This window comes from Oryx dammah, unplaced genomic scaffold (assembly GCF_014754425.2).
Source record: "Oryx dammah isolate SB20612 unplaced genomic scaffold, SCBI_Odam_1.1 HiC_scaffold_12, whole genome shotgun sequence".
Lineage (NCBI taxonomy): Eukaryota > Metazoa > Chordata > Mammalia > Artiodactyla > Bovidae > Oryx > Oryx dammah.
In genome coordinates, this window is record NW_024070196.1 from 69,768,616 (window position 1) to 69,783,678 (window position 15,063).

General features: G+C 48.0%; 1 gene segment (V, D, J or C); it reads left to right on the forward strand.

The window, feature by feature from the left end:
- The first annotated feature begins 5,742 nt into the window (after nt 1–5,742).
- LOC120871409 lies at nt 5,743–7,429 on the forward strand. The segment is given in 3 exon segments: nt 5,743–5,832; nt 5,942–6,338; nt 7,186–7,429. Coding segments are annotated over 3 exon segments (687 nt in total).
- The last annotated feature ends 7,634 nt before the right edge of the window (nt 7,430–15,063 follow it).

Below are 15,063 nucleotides of genomic sequence, written 5' to 3' on the forward strand. Positions count from 1 at the left end.
ACGTCCCTCTCCTGCTCCAGGCTTTGTGCTCTGCCCTGAACCCGGACACTTAGGGAAGCTGGGTGCTTCCCTGTCTCTGGACACTGCACCCTAGGAGCCCTCCTGTCCAGGTGAAGGAGACACTTCCCCTTAGGACACGGCTCTCAGACTCCTCACTTGCCCATACCCTCGTCTTTTGCCTCATGGTCTCTCCCACTTTTCCCTCCCTGGTTCCTTGTTTGAGATGATATTGGATAAATGTCACTATTTTGGACACATACCTTATAAACCCATCTCCATTAAATCTATGGATTCTAACAATCAAAGGTTAGACCCTTAGACTTCACCATGTCCAGTGAAGATCAGGTAACGGTCATAAGGGTTTCTCAACCAGAGATGAAACAGGAGCCCAGACAAGGGTGAGATTCCCACTTATAGTCATAATCTTTTTATCAAACATTTAATATAGAAAGATTACAAAATTAGACTAAAAACATCTTTAAATATCTGAGTCAAAAAGACGTACTATGAGGACCATGATCAAGGGTAAGTGAGAACCCCTGGAAGTGACCGAGAAGAGAACTGTTGCACTGATCCACAGAACACGTGCTGATCTGATTATACACCACGCGCTCACAGTCATCGCACTGAAGAGAATCATGGAAGAGAAGCTGTGAAAGCCTGCAAGTCTGATATTGTCCCAGACAGCTCCTGCTCTCTGAAAGTCTTTTCCCAGACTTCTAGACCTTTTTCATTTTGGTCTTCAATTAATCAATCTGACATAGTCTTAATATTTTAAAATGCCATATGAAATGTCTATGAATTTGATTGATGACCACATTGGTGGATTTTTAAACATACATAGACGTATATATATATGTATGCATGTATGTATGTATATTTGATTTTGGAAAGTGTTGCTCCCTGAGAAGCTGGACAGCCAGTGTCTATCCCTGCTGTGCTCATAACACAGGGCATGGCTGCGTATGTTCCTGGGCTGACAGCGAGCCGGCATCAGGCCCGGCCCAGCACCACTTCCACCAAGAGATGGGGTCTGGGGGTTATAAGGGGCGCTGTGGGTCTCCCAGGGTCTGCACTGTGGGCAGCGCCTGCTGCGTGACCCCCGCCCCCACCAATTACTAGGTCTGGATGAATGGGCCTCTGTGCGTGATGGGCACTCAGCAGGGTGTCCTCTCTGGCCTGGCCTGGGTCCCTGCTCACAGGTCACTGTGGATCCCGGGAGATGCTTCCTCCTGCTCCCTCCTGGGAGGCAAACTCTGAGTCTCCCCACCTCACCCCGATTCCCTAAACTCATCCATGGACATGAGCTTGACCCTCCCCCACTCCCCCAGGTCAACAGTACTGAATACCAGGTGGGCACAGGCGGTTGGCCCTGCAGTCACCAGCTCCCTTTCTGGTGACTGAGGCCAGGGAGCCCAGAGGGCTGAGAGTCCACCCACTGCGGCACAGCAGCCCCCTCAGCCTGACTGCCCTCCCTGAGGGCAGCAGCCCAGCAGAGCAGGGTTCACACCCGCCCGGATGGAAGGAGCTGCTGGCAGTCGCTGCCCCGTGTTCCCAGGTCAGTTGGCAGCTCAGAGAACAGGGGCCAGTGCCCCTCTTTCTGAGTCAGTGGTAGTGAACACACACCCCTGACCTGCTGCGGCAGGAGGCGCTCCTGATAAAAGGAACAGGAGATGACAATCACAGTTTCTTCATGTATTCTCCTCAAAGTCCAATATCTAGTAAAAAAAAAACACTGATATCAACAACCGAAACAATAAGTAATGCTGGGTAAAGAGACCATAGGGATCAATGCTGAGACGACTCAGACGGTGAGATCAGGTGACAGATATGTTCAGTGAACAACTGTCACATCTATTTGGTGAGCAAGTACAAGCACTTTTGGGGGAAAGGGAAAAGGAAATAAATGGAACAAATACCGTTACAAGAACAAAGAGGGGCTTCCCTCATAGCTCAGTTGGAAAGGAATCCTCCTGCCATTCAGGAATCCGCCTGCAATGCGGGAGACCCAGGTTCAATTCCTGGGTCCGGAAGATCTGCTGGAGAAGGAAATGGCAACGCACTCCAGTGTTCTTGCCTGGAGAATCCCATGGACAGAGGAGCCTGGTGGGCTACAGACCACCGGGTTGCAAGAGTGGGACACTTCAGTTCAGTTCAGTTCAGTTCAGTCGCTCAGTCGTGTCCGACTCTTGCGACCCCATGAACCGCAGCACATCAGGCCTCCCTGTCCATCACCAACTCCTGGAGTTGACCCAAACCCATGTCCTTTGAGTCGGTGATGCCATCCAACCATCTCATCCTCTGTCATCCCCTTCTCCTCCCGCCTTCAATCTTTCCCAGCATCAAAAGGGTCTTTTCAAATGAGTCAGCTCTTCACATCAGGTGGCCAAAGTATTGGAGTTTCAGCTTCATCATCAGTCCTGCCAAAGAACACCCAGGACTGATCTCCTTTAGGATGGACTGGTTGGATCTCCTTGCAGTCCAAGGGACTCTCAAGAGTCTTCTCCAACACCACAGTTCAAAAGCATCAATTCTTCACCACTCAGCTTTCTTTATACTCCAACTCTCACATCCATACATGACCACTGGAAAAATCATAGCCTTGACTAGACGGACCTTAGTCGGCAAAGTAATGTCTCTACTTTTTCATATGCTTTCTAGGTTGGTCATAACTTTCCTTCCAAGGAGTAAGCATCTTTTAATTTCATGGCTGCAGTCACCATCTGCAGTGATTTTGGAGCCCAGAAAAATAAAGTCAGCCACTGTTTCCACTCTTTCCCCATCTATTTACCATGAAGTGATGTGACCTGCCTCTTGAGAAATCTGTAGGCAGGTCAGGAAGCAACAGTTAGAACTGGACACAGAACAACAGACTGGTTCCAAATAGGAAAAGGAGTACGTCAAGGCTGTATATTGTCACCCTGCTTCTTTAACTTCTATGCAGAGTACATCATGAGAAACGCTGGACTGGAAGAAACACAAGGTGGAATCAAGACTGCCAGGAGAAATATCAATGACCTCAGATATGCAGATGACACCACCCTTACGGCAGAAAGTGAAGAGGAGCTAAAAAACCTCTTGGTGAAAGTAAAAGAGGAGAGTGAACAAGTTGGCTTAACGCTCAACATTCAGAAAACGAAGATCATGGCATCCGGTCCCATCACTTCATGGGAAATAGATGGGGAAACAGTGGAAAGTGTCAGACTTTATTTTTTGGGCTCCAAAATCACTGCAGATGGTGACTGCAGCCATGAAATTAAAAGACGCTTACTCCTTGGAAGAAAAGTTATGACCAACCTAGATAGCATATTCAAAAGCAGAGACATTACTTTGCCGACTAAGGTCCGTCTAGTCAAGGCTATGGTTTTTCCAATGGTCATGTATGGATGTGAGAGTTGGACTGTGAAGAAGGCTGAGTGCCGAAGAATTGATGCTTCTGAACTGTGGTGTTGGAGAAGACTCTTGAGAGTCCCTTGGACTGCAAGGAGATCCAACCAGTCCATTCTAAAGGAGATCAGCCCTGGGATTTCTTCGGAAGAAATGATGCTAAAGCTGAAGCTCCAGTACTTTGGCCACCTCATGTGAAGAGTTGACTCATTGGAAAAGACTCTGATGCTGGGAGGGATTGGGGGCAGGAGGAGAAGGGGACAACAGAGGATGAGATGGCTGGATGGCATCACGGACTTGATGGACGTGAGTCTGAGTGAACTCCAGGAGATGGTGATGGACAGAGAGGCCTGGCGTGCTGCGACTCATGGGGTTGCAAAGAGTCGGACACGACTGAGCGACTGAACTAACTAACTAACTGATGGGACCAGTTGCCATGATCTTCGTTTTCTGAATGTTGAGCTCTAAGCCAACTTTTTCACTCTCCTCTTTCACTTTCATGAAGAGGCTCTTTAGTTCTTCTTCACTTTCTGCCATAAGGGTGGTGTCATCTGCATATCTGAGGTTGTTGATATTTCTCCCAGCAATCTTGATTCCAGCTTGTGCTTCCCCCAGCCCTGCGTTTCTCGTGATGTACTCTGCATAGAAGTTAAATAAGCAGGGTGACAATACACAACCTTGACGTACTCCTTCAAAAACATTCAGGATCACGATTATTTAAAATAGCATATAATTTTAAAATTATATAAATTTATAAGTAGCTCAAAGTGTAAGATATTCTGGTACCAGCCAAATAAAAGATAGCATACACTTTGATCATATCAGTAGGAAAACAGAAAACATTTAGCAAGGAACATATAAGAAAATTCAACAAGCGATAAAATTTTTCTTACAAGACACACTGAGTAGAAATGTCAGCAGTGCTTAGCCAGATTGTAAAGCCCTTCATCACTGATAACGTTGCTTCCTTCTCTGTGTTATCTCTTGAGAAGGTGGTGGGGGTGTGCGCAGAGGTGACGGGGCAGAACCTTCAGCTGTCACGAGGAGGGACGCTAGTTCCGTCAGCATGCAGGGGTCTGGTCAGTGTCACGCTCTGCAGCAGTGACGTGGGTCCCCTGCACAGTCTGTGCTGCCTCAGCTGGGCCCGTTATCCAGTTTAGCGATCAGGTTCTCTTGTCCTGGAAAGAGCGACAAAACTGGGCATGTGATGTGCCCAGACACCAACAGGTGCCATAGAAAACCCAGGCCCTGATGCCTGCTGGCCCCCAGCCCTCAGATCCACCATTGCTCCTCTGGCTCCAGACGCGGCCACTCAATTTCCTTGACGACTCTGGGCCCCTGTCCTAGGATGGAAGGCGAAGACCAGGAGAGTGAGTATGATACGGGCACCTGGTCACGGGCGGTGCCACCGAGGTCACCTTCTCCTCTGTGTCCTGGGAGCTGGGAGCAGAGTAAGCCTGACTCCTGAAGGCAGGTTCTGACTCCCAAGAAGATACAGAGGGAACAGTGGGAAATATTTTATGTAGCTCACATAGGAAAGAGGAGACCAGGGAGACAGTACAATTGGATCAGGGAGTATATTGAAGAACAAAATGCCACTGTCCCTTGGAAAGGACCTTGAGTGTGTGTGTGTGTGTGTGTGTGTGTGTGTGTGTGTGTGAAGTCACACGGGCTAACTTCTAATAGAAGAGGAAAGAATCCAGTGCGCCGCACAGCCAAGTAGCTGCATCCATGGGGTTGTCATGGATGACCCTGACTTGATCCTGATTTAAAGGAATTTGTGTCCCAGACAACCCCTCCGTCTTGACCTCTGAGCAGCCTAGGGCGCTGTGGACAGACGTGCCTGAGTGGTCTGAGGTGAGCCCTCAGACAGCCGTGAGGTCACAGGGGACACAGAAGGGGCGCCTGACCTGGCCCTAAGGCGGGGACAGTGCCCAGAGCAGGGCCAGGAGCTGTCCCCCAGAGGCTCTCATCACCAGGTCACAGGATGTGTGTCTGGGCCTGGACACCAGGGGGCGCGTGTCGGCCGCTCCTGTGGGTCTGGGGGTGAGAGCTGGGAAACAGGCCCCTGGCACTGCCCAGTGGCTTCTGCTCAGGGCGCCCAGCTGTGACCTCCCACCCAAGGACCGCCCACAGCGCCGCCCCTGCATGCCCCTTGGCCACCCTCCAGCACAGGGACAGGAACCAGGGCCCAGGGAGGGGCCAGAGAGCTGGGGGTAGGGTCAGAGAGGAGCTGGGCGGGGGAGTCAGAGAGGTGGGCGGGGGTCAGAGAGCTGGGGGAGGTGATTTGCATGAGAGGCCCCGCCCCCTCTCAGGGTATGAAGAGGGGAAGGAGCGGTGTGGGGACCTCTCCTCAGCTCTGGGGTCACAGACGGCAGGACGCCCTGACCGTGTCCACCATGGCCTGGTCCCCTCTGCTCCTCACCCTGGGCACTCTCTGCACAGGTGACTGGATGTGGGGACAGGGGAAGGGCTCTGGGAAGACACGCAGGCCCTGCTCCCTCCTCTCTTGTCTGGACCCCCGAGTCACCATCTCTGTCTCTCCCCCTTCCAGGATCCTGGGCCCAGGCTGTGCTGACTCAGCCGCCTTCCGTGTCTGGATCCCCGGGTCAGATGGTCACCATCTCCTGCACTGCAAGCAGCAGCAACATGAGGCTTGGAGATGTGGGCTGGTACCAACAGCTCCCAGGATCGGCTCCCAGAACCGTAATCTATGATACTAATGATCGTCCTTCAGGGGTCCCAGACCGATTCTCTGGCTTCAGGTCTGGCAACACAGTCACCCTGACTATCAGTTCGCTCCAGGCTGAGGACGAGGCAGATTATTACTGTTCGGCTTATGACAGCAGCATCAGTGCTGGCACAGAGCTGCAGGCCAGGGGGGAAGCGAGACAAAAACCTGTTCTTCTCACAGTCCTGGACCTCTCTGGGCTGAAACATCCTCTGCCAAAGTAGGTGCTCCTGTGGTTTGTCTGGTCTTAAGTTGGGATCTGAGCCCCACACCAGGAACTTGGTCCAGGAAATCTGTTCAGATCCTCTAAATCTGCTGCCCCTACCCCGGGCTTTTCCTTTCAGCCACGGCTTACCTGACTTTCTCAACGTCAGCAGAAATCTCTGGATGCCAGGGGCAGATGTCCTGGGACGGAGTCCATGATGGGTCAAGTCACAACTACAGAAAGAGAGTCCAGCTGTGTGTGAGTGAGGACACCTCAGAGTGTCACCATGTGTCCTGGTCCCAGCAGCTCTCCCGCTCTCTGATGCTGGGGGTGGACGCTCGGGGGTCTCTGCTCATTTCCCTGGCCTCAAGTCTGCGGTGTGGTCTCCTTGGCCATCGGTGGGCTGAGCAGAGGCCCAGGCTGCTGCTCCTGCCTTCCTTGTGACAGCCTCTCAGGCTCCCCCAGGGCTCCAGGCCTGCGGAGACTAGACCGGGACTCGGCTCTCATCTGGGGAGGTGGGGCCACCCAGTGACTTCCTGCTCAGGCTCTGCCTGGACATTCTCCTGCTGTTGGTGGTCCACCCCGGGTCCAGGCCATCCAGGGGGGCTGCCTGGGTGTGGCGGCTCCTCCTCGCCTCTCTGTCCTCAAAGTCCCTCCAGCAGCCCATTCCCAGGACAGGGTCTCAGAGGAAGCAGAAGGCCCACGTCCCCATCACCAGAGTCACAGTGTCTCTCTGTCCTGAAGCTCAGGGGCTGAGGTGGGAGGCCTGGGTGGGGTCACCCAGGAGGCTCCCATTCTGCTCCTCAGCTCTGCTGCACAGGGAGTGGGTCCTGCTCTCAGCCTCCTCGCTGTCCCCTCACAGTGACCATGGCTCTGGCAAGGCTGATTCAGCCACATCCAGCGACTACATCCTAGGACAGAAGGCCACACTCGCTTGTGCTGGAAACATTAACCATGCTGTCAGCGAGGGCACAGCCTGGCTGCAGCCACATCCACGCTGGGCCCCTAAACTCCTAACCCTCGGGAGTCACGCCTTGACCCCAGAGTCTCAGAGAAGCTTTCGGGCCCCTGGTCAGGTGAAGCCCCCAGGCATCTCTGGGCTCTAGCCCGAGGACGAGGCTGATTGCCACCGCTCAGCTGAAAGACGAACCCTGCTGCTCGTCCCAGGCGAGAAGTGAATCAAGAACCTTGAGCTCCAGGCCTCACCTAGCACATGTGGCTGATAGAACACCCTCTCATGTCCCCATAAAGACCAGGCTGGGTCTCCACTGCCACCGCGGGGTACCGCACAAAGGAGTTGTCAGCTACAAACTGGCACTCGTCAAGTGCCTTGCCAATGACGGAACAAGGCATTTGCCGCCTGCCTCTACAGAGATCGAACCCCTTGCTGCTGTAACTGTTGACCTTCAGCAACCCCAGAGCGAGTTCAGGGTGGAGTGAGGCACTCTGTGCTCCAGGGAATGTGGTGGGACAGGTCTTGAGACAGTTGGATGTTTTTAGGAACAGATTTTATGACCTCAATCATTGATATCTCCTCATATCTCAGGTCAGTTCAGTCTGTCAGTCAGCTCGGTTGTGTCCGACTCTTTGCGACCCCATGGACTCCAGCTCACCACACATCCCTGTCCATCACCAACTCCTGGAGCTTGCTCAAACTCATCACTATTGAGTCGGTATGCCATCCAAACATCTCATCCTCTATCATTCCCTTCTCCTTCTGCCTTCAATCTTTCGCAGCATCAGGGTCTGTTCAAATGAGTCAGTTCTTCGCATCAGGTGGCCAAAGTATTGGAGCTTCAGCTTCAGTCCTTCCAATGAATATTCAGGACTGATTTCCTTTAGGATGGACTGGTTGGATCTCCTTGCAGTCCAAGGGACTCGCAACAGTCTTCTCCAACACCACAGTTCAAAAGCATCAGTTCTTCAGTGCTCAGTTTTATTTATAGTCCAGCTCTCACATCCATACATGACTACTGGAAAAACCGTATGTTTGGCTAGACAGATGTTTGTTAGCAAAGTAATGTCTCTGCTTTTTAATATGCTGTCTAGGTTGGTCATAGCTTTTCTTCCAAGGAGCAAGTGTCTTTTAATGTCATAGCTGCAGTCACCATCTACAGTCATTTTGGAGCCCAAAAAAGTAAAGTCTGTCACTGTTTCCCCATATATTTGCCATATAGTGATGGAAGCAGATGCCATGATCTTTGTTTTCTGGATGCTGAGTTTTCAGCCACCTTTTTCACTCTCCTCTTTCACTTTCATCAAGGGGCTCTTTAGTCCTTCTTCACTTTGTGCCATAAGGGTGGTGTCATCTGCTTATCAGAGGTTATTCATATTTCTCCCAGCAATCTTGATTCCAGGTTGTGCTTCATTCAGTCCAGCATTTCTCATGATGTACTCTGCATAGAAGTTAAAATAGCAGGGTGACCATATACAGCCTTGACGTACTCCTTTCCCGATTTGGAACCAGTCTGTTGTTCCATGTCCATTTCTAACTGTTGCTTCCTGACCTCCATACAGATTTCTCAGGAGGCAGGTCAGGTGGTCTGGTATTCCCATTTCTTTAACAATTTTCCACAGTTTGTTGTGATCCACACAGTCAAACCTTTGACATAGTCAATTAAGCAGAAGTAGATGTTTTTCTCAGAGAAGGCAATGGCACCGCACTCCAGTACTCTTGCCTGGAAAATCCCATGGACAGAGGGGCCTGGTAGGCTGCAGTCCATGGGGTCGCAAAGAGTCGGACACGACTGAGAGACTTCACTTTCACTTTTCACTTTCATGCATTGGAGAAGGAAACGGCCACCCACTCCACTGTACTGGCCTGGAGAATCCCAGGGATGGCTGGAGCCTGGTGGGCTGCCGTCTATGGGGTTGCACTAAGCGTTGCTAAGCGACTTAGCAGCAGCAGCAGCAGATGTTTTTCTAGAACTGTCTCACTTTTTCAATGATGCAACGGATGTTGGCAATTTGATCTCTGATTCCTCTGCCTTTTCTAAGTGCAGCTTGAACATCTGGAAGTTCATGTTTCACGTACTGTTGAAACCTGGCTTGGAGAATTTTGAGCATTACTTTACTAGCGTGTGAGATGAGTGCAATTGTGCAGTAGTTTGAGCATTCTTTGGCATTGCCTTTCTTTGGGATTGGAATGAAAACTGACCTTTTCTAGTCCTGAGGCCACTGCTGAGTTTTCCAAATTTGCTGGCATATTCAGTGCAGCACTTTCACAGCATCATCTTTTAGGATTTGAAATAGCTCCACTGGAATTCCATCACCTCCATTGGCTTTGTTCGTAGTGATGCTTCCGAGGGGCCACTTGGCTTTGCATGGAGGATGTCTGGCTCTAGGCGAGTGATCACACGATCATGATTATCTGGGTCATGAAGATCTTTTTTGTATAGTTCTGTGTATTCTTGCCACCTCTTCTTAATATCTTCTGCTTCTGTTAGGTCCATACGATTTCTGTCCTTTATTGTGCCCATGTTTGGATGAAATGTTCCCTTGGTATCTCTGATTTTCTTGAAGAGATCTCTAATCTTTCCCATTCTATTGTTTTCCTCTATTTCTTTAGATTGATCACTGAGGAAGGCTTTCTTATCTCTCCTTGCTATTCTTTGGAACTTTGCATTCAAATGGGTATATCTTTCCTTTTCTGCTTTGCGTCTTGCTTCTCTTTCTTTCACAGCTATCTGTAAGGCCTCCTCAGACAACCATTTGCCTTTTTGCATTTCTTTTTCTTGGGGATGGTCTTGATCACTGCCTCTTGTACAATGTCATGAACCTGTCCATAGTTCTTCAGGCACTCTATCGGATCTAATCCCTTGAATCTATTTGTCACTTTCACTGTACGATCGTTAGGAATTTGATTTAGGTCATAACTGAATGGTCTAGTGATTTTCCCTTCTTTCTTCCATTTAAGACTGAATTTGGCAGTAAGGAGTTCATAATCTGAGCCACAGTCAGCTCCCAGTCTTGTTTTTGCTGACTGTATAGAGCTTCTCCATCTTTAGCTGCAAAGAATATAATCAATCTGATTTTGGTATTGACCATCTGGTGATGTCCATGTGTAAAGGTTTCTCTTGTGTTGTTGGAAGAAGGTGTTTGCTATGACCAGTGCTTTCTCTTGGCAAAACTTTATTAGCCCTTGCCCTGCTTCATTCTGTACTGCAAGGCCAAATTTGCCTGTTACTTCAGGTGTTTCTTGACTTCCTACTTTTGCATTCCAGTGCCGTATATTGAAGAGGACATCATTTGGGGGTGTTAGTTCTAGAAGGTCTTGTAGGTCTTCATAGAACCATTCAACTTCAGCTTCTTCAGCATTACTGGTCAGGGAATAAACTTGGATGACTGTGATATGGAATGGTTTGCCTAGGAAACGAACAGAGATCATTCTGTCCTTTTTGAGATTGCATCCAAGTACTGCATTTCAGACTCTTTTGTTGACTATGATGGCTACTCCATTTTTTGTAAGGGATTCTTGCCCACAGTAGTAGATATAAGGTCATCTGAGTTAAATTCACCCACTCCAGTCCGTTTTAGCTCACTGATCCCTAAAACGTCTATGTTCACTGTTGCCATTTTCTGTTTGACCACTTCCAATTTGCGTTGATTCATATCTAGAGAAGCACTAACTCCCTTCATGGTGACATCAGATCCTCATGACGAGCAAAAAACCCTTTGTAAAATGAGTGCTTCATGGTATTGAGCTCCCCTGTCACCAAAACCTTATATACTGACCTTCCCCCACCCGCTTTGGAGCAGTCTCTGAGAGCTCTCTGAGATGGTGCCTCCCGGGCTGCAGTCCTCATTTTGCCCCAAATAAAACTTAACTCACAGCTCTCAAACTGTTCATCTTTCCTAGTTGACAGGTCAGACGTAATAATGTCCGGGATACAGCCAGGACCTGCACAAGGCCCAGAGAATGCGGTCAGCTCCACTGCAAGTGGATCTGAGGCTGTAGAAAACTATGGACCTGTACTGGTTTCAAAACTTAGTCAAAGAGGATTTTAGGGTGTAAGTAAGGGAATATTTTTTTCACTGACATTTGTGTTTTATTTGGAGGAGCTACTGTACAGTTGTACTCATTTCACATGTCAGCAGGGAAATCCTCAAGATCCTTCAAAGTAGGCTTCAACAGTATTTGAACTGAGAACTCCAGATGTATAAGCTGAATTTAGAAAAAGCACAGGTCTCAATGATCCAATTGTCAACATTTGTCAGATTATAGAGAAAGCAAGATAATTCCAGAAAAATATCTACTTCTGCTTCATTCAGTTCAGTCACTCAGTCGTGTCCAACTCTGTGACCCCATGAACTGCAGCGCGCCAGGCCTCCCTGTCCACCACCACCTCCCAGAGTCCACCCAAACTCATGTCCATTGAGTTGGTGATGCCATCCAACCGTCTCATCCTCCGTCGTCCCCTTCTCCTCCTGCCCTCAATCTTTCCCAGCATCAGGGTCTTTTCAAATGAGTCAACTCTTCGCATCAGGTGGCCAAAGTATTGGAGTTTCAGCGTCAACATCAGTCCTTCCAATGAACACCCAGGACTGGTCTCCTTTAGGATGGACTGGTTGGATCTCCTTGCTGTCCAAGGGACTTTCAGGAGTCTTCTCCAACACCACAATTCAAAAGCATCAATTCTTTGGCTAAAACCTCTGAGTGCACGAATCACAATAAATTAAATTGTGATTTATTTAAACTAAATTGTGAGAAACTCCTAAAGAGCTGGGGATATCAATCTTACTTACCTGCCTCCTGGGAAACCTGTATGAAGGACAAGAAGCAACAGTTAGAACTGGAAATGGAACAAAAAACTGGTTCGAAATTGGGGAAAAAAAGTACGTCAAGGCTGTATGTTGTCACCTTGCTTATTTAATGTATATGCAGAGTACATCATGGAAAATGCTGGGCTGGATGAATCACAAGCTGGCATCAAGACTCCCAGGAGAGATATCAACAACGTCAGATATGCAAATGATATCACCCGCATGGCTAAAAGTGAAGAGCCTGTTGATGAGAGTGAAAGAGCAGAGTGAAAAGGCCTGTTTAAAACTCAGTTTTCAGAAAATGAAGATCATGGCATCTCATCCTATCACTTGATGGAATCAGATGAGGGAAAAGTGAAAACCGTGGCAGATTTTATTTTCTTGAGCTCCAAAATCACCGTGGACAGTGACTGCAGCCAGGAAATTAGAAGAAGCTTGCTCCTTGGAGGAAAAGCTACGACCAACTTGGACACCATATTAAAAAACAGAGACATCACCTGCTGACAAAGGTTCTTACAGTCTAAGCTATGGTTCTTCCAGTAGTTATGTACACATGTGAGATCTGGGCCATAAAGAAGGTTGAGGGCCAAAGAACTAATGTTTTTGAACTGTGGTGCTGGAGAAGACTCTTGAGAGTCCCTTGGACATCAAAGAAATCAAACCAGTCAATCCTAAAGGAAATCAATCCTGAATATTCCCTGGAAGGATCGATGCTGAAGCTGAATCTCCAATACTTTGGCCACCTGATGCAAAGAGTCAACTCACTGGAAAAGACCCTGATGCTGGGAAAGATTGAGGGCAGGAGGAGAAGGGGACGACAGAGGATGAGATGGTTTGATGGCCTCACCGACTTGAAGTTCATGAGCTCGAGCAAGCTCCGTGAGTTGGCTATGGACAGGGAAGCCTGGCATGCTGCAGTCTTGGCCCAGGCAGTATTTGGCCTGGCATGCTGCAGTCTTTGGTCCAGGCGTGCTGGATTCTCAAAGAGTTAGACGGGATTTATTGACTGAAGAGTGACAATCAGAAGACCTTACTCCTCTGCCTGATTGCTAAACTGAAGAGTGTTTATTATGAGACATAATCTGAGCTTGCTCACCTGTGAAGAGAAGAGATTAACACAATCCTTCCAAAGGCTGGCCCTTCATCAGAATGTTTTAAAGACTGGTGGCCCTATTTACTTTGCTTCCTCACAGCCTATCCCTCTCTATTTGGCCTTTTGACTCTATTTCAACATCACGTCACTCTCTGCTAATATAAAAGAACCTGGCCTTCCGACCTCTAGGAGTTGGTTATTTTGAGACATTAATATGTCATCTCAGTGAGCCAACATTCTGAATAAAGTCATATTCCTTGCCACAACACATCTCCAATTCATTGGCCTGTCATGTGATGAGCAGAGTGGGCTTTGGCTCAATAACACTAGGATCATTAGTTCAGATACAGCACTTGCTATGATGAATTTACTTCAGACATAGAGGGAAGGGCATGAGGTCTCTATCCTCAGCTGTGTGGCTTCCTGGTAGGCCTGTGCCTTTTCAGGTCACAAGAAGACTCTGTATGTCCTCTAAGATTTTAGCTGAGAACCTCCTCTTTCTGTCAGTTTTTCAATCAGAACTTTCTAGTTTTCATCGGATTCAACCTCAGAATTTCCTATTTTCTGTAATTTACCTAAGAACTTCATATTTTTTGAAATTGTGCTTCAGAACCTCATCTTTTTGTCAGATTTTCACTCAAAATCTCCTAGTTTCTGTTAGATTTTACCTCTGAACCTCTGGTTTCTTTCAGATTTTACTTCAGAACCTCTTCACTCTCTCAGATTTTACCTGAGAACATCCTAGTTTCTGTCAAATTGTACCTCAGAACTTTCTAGTTTCTGTCAGCTATTACCTCAGACCCCTTAGTTTCTTTCAGATTTTACAACAGAATCCCACTTTCTGTCTGATTTTACCTCAGACGACCACAGTTTCTGTCAATTTCACCTCAGAATGCCCTCGTTTCTGTCAGATTTTACCTAAGGTGTCCCTAGTTTCCCTCAGATTTAACCTTGGAGCCCTTAGTTTCTGTGAGATTTTGACGAAGGAGTCCCTAGTTTCTGTCAGACTATACTTAAGTATTGCCTCGTTTCTATCAGATTTTACCTCCGGAGCTTGTATAATTCTGTCAAATTTTACATCAGAACCACATAGTTTCTGTCAGATTTTACCCTATCTGGTCTGATTTTACCACGGAGCCATCTAATTTCTGTCAGATTTTACCACAGAACCCCCTAGTTTCTGTCAGATTTTAACCTCAGTTCAGTTCAGTCTCTCAGTCCTATCTGACATTTTGCAGTCCCATGGACTGCATCATGCCAGGCTTCCCTGTCCATCACCAACTCCTGAAGCTTACTCGAACTCATGCCCATTGAGTTGATGATACCATCCAACCATCTCATCCTCTGTCATCCCCTTCTCCTCCTCAGAAGCCCCTATACTATGTCAGATTTACCTAAGGAAAACCTAGTTTCTTTCAGATTTGACCACAGAACCCCTCAGTTTCTGTTAGTGTTTACCCCAGAATCCCCCTAGTTAGTCACAGATTTTACCTCAGGAGCCCCTAGTTTCTGTCAGATTTTACCACAGAACCAATCTAGTTTCTGTCAGATTTTACCCTCGAAGCCCCTAGCTTCTGTCAGATTTTCCATCAGAAGCCTCTAATTTCTGTCACGTTTTATCTTAGTACCCCCTGGTTTCTGTCAGTTTTTATCTTAGAAGCCTCTAGTTTCTGTAACATGTTACCTCCATACCCCCTGGTTTCTGTCAGATTTTACCTAAGAACCCCCTAGTTTCTGTCACATTTTACCAAAAGAGCCCCTAGTTTCTCTCAGACTATACCTCAGTATCATCTACTTTCTATCAGATTTTACCTCTGGAGCATGTAATTCTGTCAGATTTTACCTCAGAACCCCCTAGTTTTTGTCAGATTTTATGTCAGAAGC